The sequence below is a fragment of the Ovis aries genome, chromosome 2 (assembly GCF_016772045.2).
Source record: "Ovis aries strain OAR_USU_Benz2616 breed Rambouillet chromosome 2, ARS-UI_Ramb_v3.0, whole genome shotgun sequence".
In the NCBI taxonomy this organism is placed as follows: Eukaryota; Metazoa; Chordata; class Mammalia; order Artiodactyla; family Bovidae; genus Ovis; species Ovis aries.
This window is the reverse complement of record NC_056055.1, coordinates 218,253,733-218,271,304: the sequence shown is the minus strand read 5'-3', so window position 1 is coordinate 218,271,304 and position 17,572 is coordinate 218,253,733. Positions and strand designations below refer to the sequence as shown.

The 17,572-nt window shown below is 46.9% G+C and overlaps 1 protein-coding gene across 1 annotated transcript in view; it reads left to right on the top strand.

Moving 5' to 3' along the window:
• Positions 1–10,557, top strand: part of MARCHF4 (membrane associated ring-CH-type finger 4) — a 120,682-nt gene extending 110,125 nt beyond the window's left edge. Inside the window, exon 4 of the mRNA XM_042244203.1 lies at positions 8,705–10,557. Within this exon, the coding sequence (XP_042100137.1) occupies positions 8,705–9,072 (368 nt within the window). The 3' untranslated portion in view covers positions 9,073–10,557. The remainder of the gene's footprint in view (positions 1–8,704) is intronic.
• The last annotated feature ends 7,015 nt before the right edge of the window (positions 10,558–17,572 follow it).

The window sequence follows — 17,572 nt, the reverse complement described above, 5'->3', positions numbered from 1 at the left end:
TCAAAAGCAGAGACATTACTTTGCCAACAAAGGTCCATCTAATCAAGGCTATGGTTTTTCCAGTGGTCATGTATGGATGTGAGAGTTGGACTGTGAAGAAAGCTGAGCACCGAAGAATTGATGCTTTTGAACTGTGGTGTTGGAGAAGACTCTTGAGTGTCCCTTGAACTGCAAGGAGATCCAACCAGTCCATTCTAAAGGAAGTCAGTCCTGGGTGTTCACTGGAAGGACTGATGCTGAAACTCCAGTACTTTGGCCACCTTATGCGAAGAGTTGACTCGTTGGAAAAGACTCTGATGCTGGGAGGGATTAGGGGCAGGAGGAGAAGGGGACGACAGAGGATGAGATGGTTGGATGGCATCCCTGACTCGATGGACATGAGTCTGAGTGAACTCCGGGAGTTGGTGATGGACAGGCAGGCCTGGAGTACTGCAATTCATGGGGTCACAAAGAGTCGGACATGACTGAGCGACTGAACTGAACTGAACTGAATAGCCAATTAACAAACAATGTTGTGATAGTTTCAAGTGAACAGCAAAGAGACTCAGCCATACATATACATGGATCCATTCTCCCTCAAGAGCTTCCCAGGTGGCTCAGCAGTAAAGAATCTGCCTGCCAATGCAGGAGACAACGCGGGAGACTCGGTTTCCATACCTGGGTCGGGAAGATCCCCTAGAGGAGGGAATGGCTACCCACTCCAATATTCTTTCTTGGAGAATTCCATGGACAGAGGGGCCTGGTGGGCTACAGTGCATGGGGGCAGAGTCGGACACGAATGAGCGACTGAGCATTCTCCCCCAAACTCCCCTCCCATTCAGACTGCCACATGACACTGAGCAGAGTTCCATGTGCTATACCGGAGGTGCTTGTCGGCTTGGATTAACTCTTAACTTGTAATCTGCACCTTCTTCCTTTAGCCCCTCCCTTTCACCCCACCCCCACTTTCTGTGCCTGGTCACCTCTCTCCACACCTGAGCTGCTGGATGTGCAGAGGATGAAGACGATGATTTAGAAGCAGACACACCAAGCGAGCACTGTTCCCCTTAAAGGAGACCCCTTGGGAGGCAATGCAGTTATTCCAGTTGTGCTGACAGGGCTCAGGATATTTTAGGAACGCCTATTAGGAACTGCCTCCAGTGCCTGCAGCACAGTTTTTGGAACACATTCAGAAATGGCAAGTCTGTTCATTGATGATGGGTTTTGACTAGAAATAGTCGCAATCTGGTAAATAATGTGGATGCTCAGGCCAGCGAATCTATTTTGGGAACCATAGGAAATGTGCCATTGAGCCACAGCTGCCTTTCTCTGTGGCCCCTAACATGCCCCAGAGGTATTGTAACTCCAGCAAATAGAAAAGTAAGCTTCCAAATTCAGTGTTTCAACCCAATAGTAGTTTCTGTGAGTTGTGGGTGGCAGTGGGGTGTGGGTTTCTCCTCCACACAGTGATTCAGAGACCCAAGACCCTTCCATCTTGTGGCTCCACAGTCCTCTAGGCTTTTGAATCTTCTATCTCTGGCTGATAGAAAATACAAGAGAGCATGGTAAGGCAAACACACGCGCGCACACAAAGACACTTTTCCCTTCTGTGCCCATTTCTTAAATCTTGACGTGACTCATGCTCACATTCAGTGCCAGGCACCTGGCTCCACCTGAGTACAATGGGCTCTCTGAGCTCACCTTCCTGTTTTGTAAAGTGGAGATAACATCACCTTCTTCACTGGGTTTGTGTGATAAGTTGACCCTATTTGCAAAGCCCTTTTAATGATAGGACCTAATAAGCATTCAATAAATATTGACTCTCATCACCATCACCATCATCACCTGACCTCCACCATCGCCACCCAGAGTGGTGGAGATATGTGGTCCGTTTAGTATTTGTTCAGAGAGAAGAGTGCTAAGCCTCCCAAAAACTTATGAAAGAAGTCTATAGTCTCTTAGGGCATAACTTCACGAATACTTCCAGAAATGGACCTCTCAGTTATACCAGTGCAAGAATATTTGGGACACGTGAAGAATCAGCTGGTGTACAGAGCTCCTCTCAGGTCTAGCCTGTTATTCATCTATAAATAATGACTCAGACCAGGGGCTGGGAAGGACAGTTAGGAGACAGCAGAGCAGGTGCTTGTGGCCAGGAATGGGGTTGGCAATAAAGGAGTAGGAAGATGAGGGAGGAGATGAGAGTGGACTTTTTCTGTTCTGCAGTTTCCCCAAAGCAATCAAAACCGTGCGGTGTCGAGTGTAAATGTGTGCCTGGCACAGTGCAGCATCAGAGCAAAGGATTCATCGCTTCATTCAGTCTCATAACAACCCTATTAGGAAGGGGATAGCAGCCCCACTTCCTGATGAGAAAACAGGGGCTCAGAAGGAGGAATTAACTTAGATCAAGAGACAAGGCTAGTAACTGGCAGGTACTCTTAATGTTCAGTGCATGTTCATCCATGAGTTGACTCTAAACTGTGGGACCCAAACACCCTTGGGTCTCAGAGAAGTATCCATTTCTTGAGTTGCCTTAGCTTCTGTGTCTGTCACATCTGGAAATTGAGTGTTTTTTAATTTACTTTTTGTTCTTTGTTTGATCATAATTCAAAGGCTTCCATGATGCAGTCTGCCAGGGAAAGGACCATGTTCTAGGCAGTGCTGCTCAAGGGTGGTCCACATCTAAAACATCACCTGAGGGTAGTGCCCAGGAATCTGTCTCCATAGGCTCCCTGATTTGGGGGCTTCCCAGGAGGTGCAGTGGTAAATAATCCACCTGCCCATGTAGGAGAGGCAGGTTCAATCCCTGGGTCAGGGAGATCCCCTGTAGAAGAAAATGGCAACCCACTCCACCATTTTTGCCTGGGAAATCCCATGGATAGAGGAGCCTGGTGATCTACAGTTCATGGGGTTTCAAAGAGTCAGACACGACTCAGCACGCACACACCACACCCTTGTAAAGTTGTCTGCAACCTTTATGCCACTTAAACTAGGATACTAGCAAGAGAAGAGGTGAGGGTGGCAAGTGGGATCAGTGTCACTGAAGGGGCCAGAGCTCCTCTCTATGTACTTCTCAGCTGGCCTTGGCCTGTTAATTCTGTACTTCATGGGAACCCAGTTTTTTGGGCTGCTCACAGAAGTGAGAAGTGCTTGCTCAGGGAAGTGCTCAGAGAAGCACACAGTCGGTACTCAGGAAATAATACTAAGCAGAATGAAGCTGTATCTCACTACTGTGGACACAGTGAGAACCAAGGGCCAAAATTCATCACATGAAGACTGGGATTCTAGGTCAGGGAGAACTTCCTGATAGCGCTGTGAGTTAGGGCAAGGGAACCGCATAGGCAGGACCACCTACTCACATGGCCACTTTCCATCCCATCCTCATGGGCTGAGCAAAGGCCCATTTCACCTGGAGGCTAGGGGAGAGCTATGGCAACAAAAAAGGGTTCTGACATCCTACAGAGCCTACAAGAAGAGGATCCCTGAAAGACGGAGAGACATGACCCAAAAGATGTTATGGGGAGGGAGGTGGGAGGGGAGTTCATGTTTGGGAATGCATGTAAGAATTAAAGATTTTAAAATTTAAAAAATAAAAAACTAAAATTAAAAAAAAAAAAAAAAAAGAAAGATGAAGGCAGCAATTCTGCTAGAGCTGTGTCTATGGAGAACAGCCCAGGGTTGAGCACCTTGTTAGGTGGTTACTAGACAAATTGTATGAAAAACCCCAGAAAGGGACTCAGTCAAAACGCATTTGCAAGAGACATGAATGGACCTGTCATACAGAGTGAAGTAAGTCAGAAAGAGAAAAATATTGTATATTAACCTATATATGGAATCTAGAAAAATGTGATAGAGGATCTTCTTTGTAAAGCAGAAATAGACACAGACATAGAGAACAAGCATCTGGATACCAAAGTGGGAAGGGGGTGGGATGAATTGGGAGATTGACATATACACACTACTGATACTATGAATAAAATAGGTAACTAATGAGTACTTCCTGTATAGCCCAGGGGACTCATCTCAGCACTCTGTGGTGACCTAAATGGAAAGGAAATCTGAAAAAAACGAGATAGATGTAAACGTACACCTGATTCACTTTGCTGTACTGCAGAAATTAACACAGCACTCTAGAGCAACTATACTCCAACAATGTGAAAAAAGAATAAATGTATCCATGCCTACAGATTTCAGAGGCCTGCTAAGTACCTTTACTTCAAGCCTTCAGAACTATGAGACAATAAATTTCTGTTTGGTTAAAGAGAGAAAAACCAAACATATTGAGTTTCTGATATTGCCATGCATTCAAATTTTCCATTTTGTTTTTCTACTACTTCTCTGCCTCCATTCACCAATAGCCTTCTTCCCTCCTATTTTAATTTTAGTCTCTCTTTCCCTCCATCCATTTCTCCATTCCTCTTCTTTCTCTCCCATATCTTCAGCTTTGCCCACTTCACCTGTCCCTATCAGATGAGCCCCACCCACTTTCCTTCATTAAAAAAAACAAACAAACGAACTCTCCTGCTCAGGGAATCAATAGGTAATTTATCGAGCAGGAAGCAGAGAGAGAGAGAGAGCGCTAGGGAGTGGATGTGAATAAGGTAGTTTGTGCTTTTCCAACTATTGCCAAATACGCATTATCTACAAAAACAGGTGCACCTTCCTTCCCTTCAGCCACCTATCCATTAAAATGGTTTAATTACTTCCTGAACACTAGACAGATAATTAGGAGGTAGCATTCAGACCCAAAATTTAAGCCACCCTCTTCAATCAGGGTAAAACTGTCTGATCAAGAAGCTAATTAAGAATCAAGGAGAGTGACTCTTGTTGGAAAGAGTGAGTTTGGGGCTTTAAAAAAGATCCCAATTTCCCCTCCCAGAGGCCCCTATGTCCTCTGTCATCACCAAGGCTTCATGAAGCTCTCGATACTGTATCCGCTGCCCAAGCCTCAACCATATCTGACCCCTGTCCTTGAGGGACTTACAGTCTAGGGAAAAGAGCACAGCAGTGTTCAAACAAGATTTGTGGAGTGACTGAACCCATGAGCACTGCAGTGCCAAGGGCACACAAGCATGTATTCACAAGGCTGAAGGAAGTGGTGAGCGTCAGCACGCTGGGAGACAGTGGGAAACAGGACAGAGAGGAAGTCTCCTTGTCTAGAACCAGGCAGGAGATCAAGGGGTCCCCTGGTGGTCCAAAGGAAACTTATGAGCCCCCTAAAATCATACAGACAGTCCCTGTGTCTGGTGTTTTTTCCCCTAGGAATTTGTTCCTAGCTTTCATCAGATCCTCAAAGGGGTCCATGATCCAGAGGCTTAGAAACAACTGGTCTACAGGGTAACCATCTCCTTTTATGAACCTTTGAAGACCTGTTGCACAAAGTACATTTTCAGGAGCTACTGGAGCCCTTCCTAGAGGAAAGAGTAGCAGTGGGTGGCTGTCTTGCCTCCTAGAATCACAGTATGTTAGAGGTTGAAGAGGCCTTGAGATGTTCCCATCCAGTCACTTTGCTTGACATGGAGTTGCTGGAGTGACTCACTGCTGTTTACTCCTATGAGTCAGCTCTTCCCTGCAGGGACCAGACCAGTTGCCTCTTGATTTGTTGTTCAGTCACCCAGTTGTGTCCAGCTCTTTGCAACCCCATGGATTGGAGCATGCCAGACTTCCTGTCCTTCCCTATCTCCTGGAGTTTGCTCACACTCATATCCATTGGGTCAGTGAAGCCATCCAACCATCTCATCCTCTACTACCTCCTCCTTCTTCTGCCCCAAATCTTCCCCAGCATCAGGGTCTTTTCCAATGAGTCAGCTCTTTGCATCAGGTGGCCAAAGTATTGGCGCCCCTCAATATATGGCACTGCAACTGAATCCCGCTGTGCCTTCCTCCCAGTCATCTCACTCAGTGTGGGTCTGGCCTCCTTGACCACCTTCACCATATGCACAACCATCCCTTTCCTGTTTTGCTCATCCCCATCTTCCTAGCTCTTCCACATGCCCTCTGGACCTCGTGCTGCACGACTGGCAACCTCTCCTCCAAGTCTTCCCTTCCTCATCCTTTAATTTTGTGCTATAGCTGTCTCCTGAGGACATTGTTTCTTGCATGGCTGTCTCAAGCAGTGGCTGCCGTGTCTCTCGTACACTGTATCCTGGGGGCTCAGAGGTGGGGTGGTGTCCTCCTTGCTCCCTGTTACCACCTCCAGACTGCCTCTTCCTTCATCTTTCAGAAGCTCCAGCCCCTCTGAAGCGAATGTCACCAGATACCAGAGTCCTTTCCCCTTCTTGATGCTGCTGGTGGCTGTGATTCATTCATTCCTCACGTCCCCCTGCACCTGGCTCCCACACTACCTTCCACCTGTCCTGTCCTTGGCATCTCTGGAGATCAGTGGTCCTCAAAAGAGGTGTTACCAATCCCTGGGGATATTTTGAAAATGTATGAGGTTTTTGGTTTTTTTTTCTAAAGTGGTTGTGCCCCAGCATTAATATTGAAATTTGTACTATCTTGTTATAAATGACTTGCTGTTTGTTTTTCTTCATATCATCTGTTAGGGCATTATATTAATTTTTAAAAGAAACCATAGTAGCTTAGCTATCTTATATAAGTTTCATTTCAGAACAGAAAAGGGGATATTAAAATATATTTTTATAGGGACTTCCTTGGTGGTCCAGTAGTTGAGAATTTGCCTTCTAGTGCAGGAGATATGGGTTTGATCCATGGCCAGGAAACAAAGATCCCACATGCTGAGGGGTAACCAAGCCCTCAAGCTACAACTAGAGAAGACTGTGCTCCACGACAGGAGAAGACGCCGAGTGCCGCAACAGGAGAAAGCCTTCACGCTGCGATGAGGGGCCCACGTGCTGCAACGAAGACTCAGCACCCCATATTTTATATCTATGGAAACTATATTCACATATATGTATGCATATTTGTTATACAAAGAGGGCATTTGGCCTGAGCATTGAGCATGGCTGATGCAGTTAATCTACCCAACTCCTTGGCTTCCTCATTATTCCTTATCTTATTCCGTAAGACCTTGTCCTCCAGGCTACCTCAGCCCTGCTCAAGTGGTCACTCCATAGAGCTTATCATTACCAAGAACCACCTCCCTTCAAAATCTGAACACCCCACTCTCTGATAATCACCCCCTATCCTTATAGTTCACCAATTTGCAATTCTCCAAATTCATAGAGACCTCTTGACACCGACCCTATCACTTTCTACTTTTCAATTTTCATGTTCCTTATCCCTTGCATGTTCTTACTTCCGTCCTTCTGGGTCTAGACTCCCTGGGCCAACCGTTCCCTGTGGTAACCATTCCCTTTGCAGACTCCATAATTATGTCCTACTTTCTTTCCTGTCCTACTTGCTGGGAAAACAGACTCTGATGCCAAAGCCTGTGTGGTTTTTCTCCACACACGTCAGAGTCTGAAATAGTCTTGCTGGTTTGTTTTCGTATTTACTGTGTTTCTATCTGCTAGAAATCCAGCTCTCTGAGGGCAGGATTCTGCCTGTCCTGCTCACTGTTATCCTAGTGCTGAGTAGATGGAAGGCACGCAATTTGTGTTTAGTTTCCTGGTTGCCTCTTGCAGCTCTTTTCTGACTTTACACTGCCCCTGGCTAGAGTGCTGTCTCTCAGCTACGTGTGTATTTCTGTTGTTGTTTAGTCACTAAGTCATGTTAAGACTCTTGCAACCCCATGGAGCTCACAAGGCTCCTCTGTCTATGGAATTTTCCAGGCAAGAATACTGGAGTGGGTTGCCATTCCCTTCTCCAGGGGATCTTCCTGGCACAGGTATTGAACCTGGGTCTCCTGCATTGACAGGTGGGTTCTTTACTGCTGAGCCACCAGGGAAGCCTGTGTATTTCAGTAGCATTGGGCTATTTGTTAAATAGCCAAAAGTGAGCCAGTGGAATTTTGGACATTCAGGAAGTATGGAATTACTACAGGGTTTCTTTTATGGTACATTTGAAAGCACAGGATTCATTGAACATCTGTCTGCTAAGTGCTGGGTACCACGGACACATGATCGCAGGAGGGAAAGCTATTTGTATTAATACTATGCCTCAATGGACAATGAATTTGGACTTTGTCAGGCCGAGAAGTAGGAGGGGTGGGGCCAAGGACTATGTGTATGTGCCCAGCTGTGTCGTGCACTTGGTGTGGCCACCTTCCACCTGCTTCCAAAGACTAGTGAGCCTAAAAATGTAGGGATGGTTACCATGCAGCCCACAGCTGAGAGGCAGGTTTGAAAAGAACAAGTCAAACCAATATAAAGTCATCTCACCCAACACCTCTGTGCTTAGTCGCTCAGTTGTGTCCAACTCTTTGTGACTTCATGGACTATAGCTTACCAGGCTCCTCTGTTCATGGGTATTCTCCAGGTAAGAATACTGAAGTGGGTTGCCATGCCCTCCTCCAGGGGATTTTCTCAAACCAGGGATCGAACCTAGGTCTCCTGCATTGCGGGCAGATTCTTTATACCCTCTGAGCCACCAGGGAAGCCCAAGAATACTGGAAGGGGTAGCCTATCCCTTCTCCAGGGGATCTTCCTGACCCAGAAATTGAACCAGGGTCTCCTGCATTGCAGATGGATTCTTTACCAGCTGAGCTACCAGGGAAGCTCCCCAACACCTCTACCCACTTACAAACAGAGGGAGGCTGGTTCCTCCCAGCAGTGACTTGCTGTCTCTTACCCACCTCTGTTTGTTTCTTCTCCCTGCTGCCCAGGCCTCATCATCCACGAGGGACCCTCTGTGTACCGCATCTTCAAACGGTGGCAGGCTGTCAACCAGCAGTGGAAAGTGCTGAACTATGACAAGGCGAAAGACCTGGAGGAGCAAAAGACAGGAGGCAGGACCAACCCCCGGACCTCCTCGTCCACCCAGGCCAACGCCCCCACCTCAGAAGAGGAGGCTGCGGGCACCCCTGCCCCCGAGGAAGGCCCTGCCCGGGGGGCCGGCCACCCCTCAGGCCCCCTGTCCGATCACCACTGTGCTTACACCATCCTGCACATCTTGAGTCACTTGCGACCTCATGAACAGCGGACCCCACAGGGCGGCAGCCGTGAGCTGGTCATGAGGGTCACTACGGTGTGAGCCGAGAGATCTGCGAGGGAGCTGTGACCAAGCACGTGCAAGGGAGACAGAGCAAGAAGAGGACGGGCCGGGAAGGGCTTGCCCCGACACGATGCCACTGCGTCTGGGGAGCAGGTGTGCAGAGGCACCCAGGGGCCAGAGGGTGGGCAGAGAGCGGTGCACCTTGAGGGCCCTGGGGCAGGGTCGGAGCTGGAGGGAGGCTGGTGCTGTGAGCGGGTGATTTTCAGCAAGTTGATTCCATTCTTCAACAAGAGGGAGGAAAACCAAGACAAACTCAACAACAAAGTGCAATACAGACTGAGTCTAACAAAACACAATGCAGCCACCTGTGCCCCCCGCCCCCGCCCCGTGCCACGCAAAACACCCGGGCAAAGTGGTGGCTGGCGGGGGGGGGAGGGGTGGGGAGAGGCTTTGTGTCTGGCGGTGGTAGTGCCCACAGGCACACATGTGGGAACAAAAGCACTTGTGGCCTGCAGTGTTTTACTCCTGAGCTTGCTTTGGTTTCCTCTTGGGCTATGTTCCAGGGGCTGTTGAGGGGGGTGGGAGAGGGATGGGTGTGGGCTGGCAGGGAGGAGATACATGGTGTTTGTGAACCCCTGGGCTCCCCTGGGTGGGCAGGATTCCTGACTCGAGGGCCTGAGGGGGACGATGGTGCAAGGAGGGAGATGCTGGTCTGAATGGCCAGAGGGAGGCGGGTTTCTTGCTCCCTCCAAACCTTCCAAACTGGAACTCCCAGTTTCAGATGGGCTCAAAGAGGGCTTAGGTTTGGAGTTGGGTGTCTTTTTGTGCCCTTGTTACTTTATTTTATGGTGATTTGGCTCAAAGATGTTTACAGGAAATACGCACACACACACACACACACACACACACAAAGTACAGATTTCCCATGGGTAGCTCAAGCACAGTCCTGCTGCTGTGGCTTCAGCCTTCAAGCTGTCAATCCAGGAGTGATTTTCCCGACCACGCAACCCCACCCATGACTGGGACACGCTCTGTGTCACTGCCCCTCCTGGTTTGGCACATACTGAGACCCCAGGGCCCCCCACGGCAGGATGCATCCTGCCCAGGGTCTCCCAGGAGAGCTGCTGCAGTGAACGGAAGGAAGCTGGCCAGATGTGTCCCCAAGGAGTGGAGCGGAGACCCATCTTAGTATTCCTTGCTATTGGGGCCCATCCCCAGGGGCAGTTCGGCTAGTCCCTCAGTGCTACATGCTCCCTGGGCCCTCCCAGGCAATAAGGAGGGCCCAGGGACCCTGGCAGGGAGCACTGTCCCTTGAGCCCACCTGCTGGTTCTGGGACCCTGCCAGGGAAGGCCACAGGGTGGTCACCTGCAGTTTCTCCTTGTCATTGCACAATGGCCGCGTCATCCGTGGGTATTAAAGGGACACTGTCAAGTACTTTTTTAAACTAGTTTTTAGGGTTTTTTAAAACTCTCTGTTGTTTGTATTATTCTCTTAAAGCTTGAAAATAAAATTTCTTTCCCTACCACGAGTGTCCTTCTCCATCTGTGAGTTTTTCCTTTCTCTGTCCTGTCCCCCTCTATGATGCTTTCCCTCTCCCTTGTGTCTGCTTCACCCCTAGAATCTTCTCCCCCACAGTGAATTGTTTCTCCTTTATGGGTACAGATGGGGTGGGGCAAGTGTGTGTGTGTGTGAACCTATGGGAAGCCCTGGGACTCCTGGCCTCTTCTTGGCTTCCTAGCAGGTAAGTTCCTTCAAGTCATAAAGAAGACAAACTCCCCAGCGTTCTGCCTATGACTCCTGGAAGCAGGGATAGTTAGTGCTGGGAGGAGATTTGGAGTTTTCACTCCATCAGGTCATTTGAGAGAAGCTGAGAGAATCACAGGTGAGGGCCGTGTTAGGACCTCCTTCTCCTGACAGTTTTCCTTTTTATTTTTTTTTTTAAATCTTTTATTGTGGTAAAAGTCACATAATATAAAGCATGCTGTTTTAACCTTATTGAATGTACTAAGTTCTAAGCACTTAGCACTAAGTACTTAGTACTAGCAGTAAGTACATTCGCATTGTTGTGCAATTCTCACCATCATCCATCCCCCGAATTTTCCACCTTCCTAAACTCAAACACCCCATCCTCCCTCCGCACCCCTCCCCACCCCCAACCCCTGGGATCTACCAATGCATTTTTCCGACTATGAATTTGACTCTTCTCAGTACCTGGTATAAGTGGAATCAAACAGTTTCCTGACAGTTTTCCTTTGAACATCAGAAAACGGCTCCCAGGGCTGGACCCCGAGAGAAGGCTCAGACATATCACTAGGCCTCAGACAAAACCTTCCTTCCCTCTAACTTGATCTGGTCCTCCTCCCTAGGGGGCTGGGCAGTCAGTTAGGAAATGTCATCAGTGGGATGCACACAGATTTAGGAAGTCTCCTCCTCTGATGAAGCTCACAGTCCAGAGGGTTAGAAAAGACATATGACTAATGAGACACCAAAGGACACATACAAAGAAGACGTGCAAGTGAAAACCAACAAAGCCATCCAGGTAATTTATGTAAAGTGAAGGTGTCTGTTTTTTCATGTGCTCGAGGAATAGGACATTCAGTTTAATTAAATATTTGTGAAAAATATAGATGTGTCCAGACATGCATGATCTAATTTCAAAAAAGTATCAGAAAACAACAAAGCATGCACATCGTCAAAACTATAGTGGCCGTTATGTTATCTTTCTTTGGTGATTCACTGATTTGTGGGGCACTTCAGGATCTTGTGCTCATGTAGGCTCATCATCTCAGATACGCTGTTTAAAAGAAGAGGTGTTTAATGAGAAGTTCTAATAGGATGCTAAGTTTGTTGAATCTTGGTGATATAAGCACCAGGAGATCAAAGACCACATCTGTCTCGTTTACCACTATATATCCAGAACCTACAGACTTACGGCAGTGCCTGACATACAGTAGGTGCTCAATAAATGCTTTTTAAAAAAGTTTTGTTTATTTGGCTGCACCAGGTCTTAGTTTCAGCACTCAGGATCTTCGATCTTTGTTACATGCAGATTCTTTAATTACGGCATGCAAACTCTTAGTACCGCATATGGGATTTAGTGGACTAGAACCCAACATGGACTAGACTAGACTAGATATGGACTAGAACCCGAGCCCCCTGCATTGGGACCTCAGAGTCTTAGCCACTGGACCACCAAGAAGTCCATCAGTGAATGTTTTTGAGTGACTAAGACTACCAGACGGGAGGACCTTCCAACACACGGGAGACATGCCTCCACTTCTTCTAGTTCATGCTCTGCCTCTCAAGGTCAGTTACAGAATAGACAGGGGTAATGCCTGACCGCTCTACCCAAGGGGATGGTAAATTCTCTGTGCCTTGGGGAATGGAGCTTTTGGGGACAAAAATGCATGAACTCGGTCTTTATATTTTACGTGCATTGCGGGGATCAACGTAGAAGTGCACCCTGCCAATCTGAGACCACTGTCCTTTTCCAAACGTGCAAATCATTCTTCACACCACAAGCAAAGGCCTATACTTCCTGTAATTTATCCCATGCAGAGCAGTGAGAGGTAGTCCAGAGAATTCACCTGCACATCACTTCTCATGTATGGGACCAGATACCGGCTAACATCTAGAACTCTTGCTGTGTGCCAGTCCTCAACTGATGCTTTGCGATCCCATGGACTGCAGCCCACCAAGCTCCTCCATCCATGGAATTCTCCGGGCAAGAATACTGGAGTGGATTGCCATTTCCTTTTCTAGGGGATCTTCCCAATCCAGGGATCAAAACCAGGTCTTGTGCATTGCAGGCAGATTCTTTACCAAATGAGCCACCAGGGAAGCTGGTGTATCAACACAATTAGTATTCCAACATCCGATGAAGCAGGTACCATTATCATCTTCATTTTACATCTGTGGGCACTGAGGCAAAGAGGTTAAGTCACTAGCTGGTCATTACCAGCCAGGACTCCATCCCAGATGATCTGGCTTTGATTGTAAAGAATCCACTCCTGCAGGACAAGTGGCACCAAGTTAAGGGAAATCTGGGTCAGGACACTGCAGAGAGGTCATTATGGTAGAGATCTATTGAAAAATTTTGGAATTTGGAAAAATTGGGACTTAATAATTATAAGGTCTTCCTGTTCCCTACCAAAAAAAAAAATTCAGCAGACCTAACAATTTTTGATATTGTGCAGATAATACACCTGCTGAATGAAAGCAGGTGTAGTAGAAAGTTGGCTGTAACTGAATACTGAAAGGGGAATTCTGAAAGGACAAAAGACACAATTCAACCATATTCTATGGACAAAGGGCCAGGTTCCATCAGGGATCACTGAAGCCTTTCCTGGGGGAAAAGAAATTATCCTATCTGGGGACAAGATTTTGGCCCTGGTTCCAAGTGAGTGGTGTAGAGTAGTGATTGGGAGGGGGTCTAATAATAGCTTCAAATTTAGGAGGACCCCCACAATTCTGAGGCCTTGCCCCTGTCTACCAGGAGAATCAAATCTATAACCATCTTAGAGCACAGAACCATGAAACTCAATAGAATTTTTAAGTTTCTATGAGATAATATACTACATTCTTTTGTTTGTCTTGCCCATGAGATTCAAAGATAGCAGAGAGTAGAGGGATGGTTTGGATACTACAACAACCAATTTCTTAGAGAAACAATGTGCTTTGTAGGCAGAATGCATTACCTTGTGGAGGCGAGAGAGCTCGGGCAAGGAGAAGCACATTCTGCAGTATTCTAATCACCTTTTCTCAAACCATCCTGTTCACCGGTAATAAGCAATCAAGGACGACTTTCATCTGTAAGAGTCTGAGTCTATAGCGGAGATGCAGTGGTCCTAAAACTTCCCCTGCCCCCACAGCTCCATGCCCCCCCCTTATTGGCAGATGGGCAAGTGGGAACTGAGAAGTGCTTGGGGTGCCACAGATGATTAAGTGACACTCCAAGGGGACTCTAAGTGGTGAGGATCTGGGACTGACTTCACCCCAGATCTGAGTCCAGGGTCTGGGCTTGTATTGGGCTGGTGACTAAGCACCCTTGTCCCACCAGCAGGGGCCATAGGGCCTTCATGCTGCGTCTTCCCCAACTCCAGCATCCTATCTCCTCCTCACCAAGCCAATCATGGGACTAAGAATCCACTGGGCAAAGGCTTTCTTCTGGCCCAAGCCCCAACCGGATGAGAGCTCCAGCCCTCACTGTCCTCCTGGCCTGTGACCACTGGTCTTTCGGGTGAGTCTCTCATCTTGTTATGAGTGACCCATAACCATGTGCCACACACCTCCCCATCACACTCAGCTCTGACCCAAGGGCTTAGTGGATATTTAGGGAAAAGAAGCTGTGGTTTAGGAGGGTTTAGGAAGGGTTTAGGTTTAGGAAGAAAAGAGAAGCAGGCTTACCCTGTTTCCATGCCTTCTTAATTTTCGAGACAGAAAAGTCGTGAAAACAGAGCATCCTCAGTGCCCATGTGCTGGTCAAAGTCTGGTGCTCTGCTGTCCACCTAAGGCCCTGCCAGCAAGGAAGGGCACAGTACCTGGGCCAGTCGGCAGCACGGCGCAGAGCACCTCCGGGGCATCCCCTAACCTGAGGGGCCCTCTCTGATGGAGAGGGGACAGTCTGATTCTGCTTCTGCTAAATAACAAAAGGGATATTCAAGTTCTCCATGTAATACGGCTTTCCTTTCCCCTATCACTTTAGCGGAATAATAAAAGTAGCCAAGTGTATAGTACTTTCCAGGCTTTGCTGGTGGCTCAGTGATAAAGAATCCACCCGCCAAGGAAGGAGACATGGGTTCAAACCCTGGGTTGGGAAGATCCCCTGGAGAAGAAAATGGCAACCCACTGTAGTTTCCTTGCCTGGGAAATACCACGGCCAGAGGAGCCTGGCGGGCTATATAGTCCAGTTCAGTTCAGTTCAGTTGCTCAGTCATGTCCGACTCTTTGGACCCTGTGAATCGCAGCACACCAGGCCTCCCTGTCCAACTCCCAGAGTTCACTCAAACTCACGTCCATCGAGTCGGTGATATCAGCCATCTCATCCTCTGTTGTCCCCTTTTCCTCCTGCCCCCAATTCCTCCCAGCATCAGAGTCTTTTCCAATGAGTCAACTCTTCGCATGAGGTGGCCAGAGTACTGGAGTTTCAGCTTTAGCATCATTCCTTCTAAAGAAATCCCAGGGCTGATCTCCTTTAGAATGGACTGGTTGGATCTCCTTGCAGTCCAAGGGACTCTCAAGAGTCTTCTCCAACACCACACTTCAAATGCATCAATTCTTTGGCGCTCAGCCTTCTTCACAGTCCAACTCTCACATCCATACATGACCACTGGAAAACCATAGCCTTGACTAGATGGACCTTTGTTGGCAAAGTAATGTCTCTGCTTTTGAATATGCTATCTAGGTTGGTCATAACTTTTCTTCTAAGGAGTAAGCATCTTTTAATTTCATGGCTGCAGTCACCATCTGCAGTGATTTTGGAGCCCCCCAAAATAAAGTCTGGCAATGTTTCCACTGTTTCCCCATATATTTCCCATGAAGTGATGGGACCGGATGCCATGATCTTCATTTTCTGAATGTCGAGCTTTAAGCCAACTTTTTCACTCTCCACTTTCACTTTCATCAGAGGGTTTTTAGTTCCTCTTCCCTTTCTGCCATAAAGGTGGGGTCATCTGCATATTTGAGGTTATTGATATTTCTCCTGGCAATCTTGATTCCAGCTTGTGTTTCTTCCAGCCCAGTATTTCTCATGATGTACTCTGCATAGAAGTTAAATAAGCAAGGTGACAATATACAGCCTTGACGTATTCCTTTTCCTATTTGGAACCAGTCTGTTGTTCCATGTCCAGTTCTAACTGTTGCTTCCTGACCTGCATATAGGTTTCTCAAGAGGCAGGGGTTGCAAAATAGTCTGACACAACTGAGCAACTCAACAACAACATAATACTTTCCATATGCCAAGGCTCATCTCAAACTTTTTGTGTATATTAACTCATTTAATGTCCCAACACAACTCCACAAAGTTGGGGACTACTATTATTTTTGTTTCTCTGGTGAGGACACTGAGGCATGAAGAGGTTAAACTTGTCGTACATGGTCATATCCCTGTGCACGGCCACACTAGAATCTATATCTCTACAGTCTTTATATGTTGGGCTGTTAACCACTACATTGTATGGCCTTTCAGGAAAGTGAAAATGCATTTAAAAGGTTTATCCTGATTCAAGAGGTGTTGGATATAATAGCCAGGACATGGAAACAACCTAGATGTCCATCAGCAGATGAATGGATAAGAAAGCTGTGGTACATATACACAATGGAGTATTACTCAGCCATTAAAAAGAATACATTTGAATCAGTTCTAATGAGGTGGATGAAACTGGAGCCTATTATACAGAGTGAAGTAAGCCAGAAAGAAAAACACCAATACAGTATACTAACACATACATAAGGAATTTAGAAAGATAGTAATGAGAACCCTGTATATGAGACAGCAAAAGAGACACAGATGCATAGAATGGACTTTTAGACTCTGTGGGAGAGGGAGAGGTGGGATGATTTGGGAGAATGACATCAAAACATGTATACTATCAGGTAAGAAATGAATTACCAGTCTATGTTCGATACAGGATACAGGATGCTTGGGGCTGGTGCACGGGAATGATCCAAAGAGATGATATGGGATGGTAGGTGGGAGGGGGGTTCAGGATTGGGAACTCATGTACACCCATGGCTGATTCACGTCAGTGTATGGCAAAACCAATACAGTACTGTAAAGCAAAATAAAGTAAAAATAAAAATTAAAAAAAAAAGAGGTGTTGGAGAAGAACGAATGAGCCTTATACCAGCTGAACATAACCCAGGCACCATCTGTATCATCTGCCCTCAGAGTTGGCTGAGGTCTGCCGAGACCTCTGCATTCTTCAGGCTATGGAAATGTCAATGCTCTCATCAGCATTTTAAATAATTCAGACACTAACATGTTTTCTAGGTGCTTCCCACTCAAATGTTCAGAATCTCCTGAACTCAGGGTTTCTCTTCTCTACCTTATTGCCATCTCTTTGACTCTAGGTTAAGCCCAAATGTTGGACGAGATTCCTCCTCCTCAGTCTCCCTCTAACCCGCAGTTACACACAATTGTGCAGAATATAATTTTATTATAAATTTTGAAGTAATTTGAAGATTCTTCACAGAAAAACTTGCAGTGAGAAACTGCTATGTGGAAGGTTCTTGCCAGGTGGGTGTCTCAAATATAAACTGGATATAATCACCTTCAGGGATCTCATGGTCTGGTTACTAGATTCTAGTGAAAAGAGGCTCAGCATTTCTGATCAAAAGCTGTTCTCATGAAAGAGCTTGATGAGATTCCTCTTACTAACTGTAAATAAGTTAACAACCTTCCCTCTCCTGTGGAATTAGCATTTTTAAGAGGAGATCATCCTTAAGCAAGAGGCCTCACTCTGTAAGGGGTGGAATTTCAATCATCATCGAACAGGTGCTAGGCTGTCATAAGTACTTTTAGCCAAGACGATCACAACT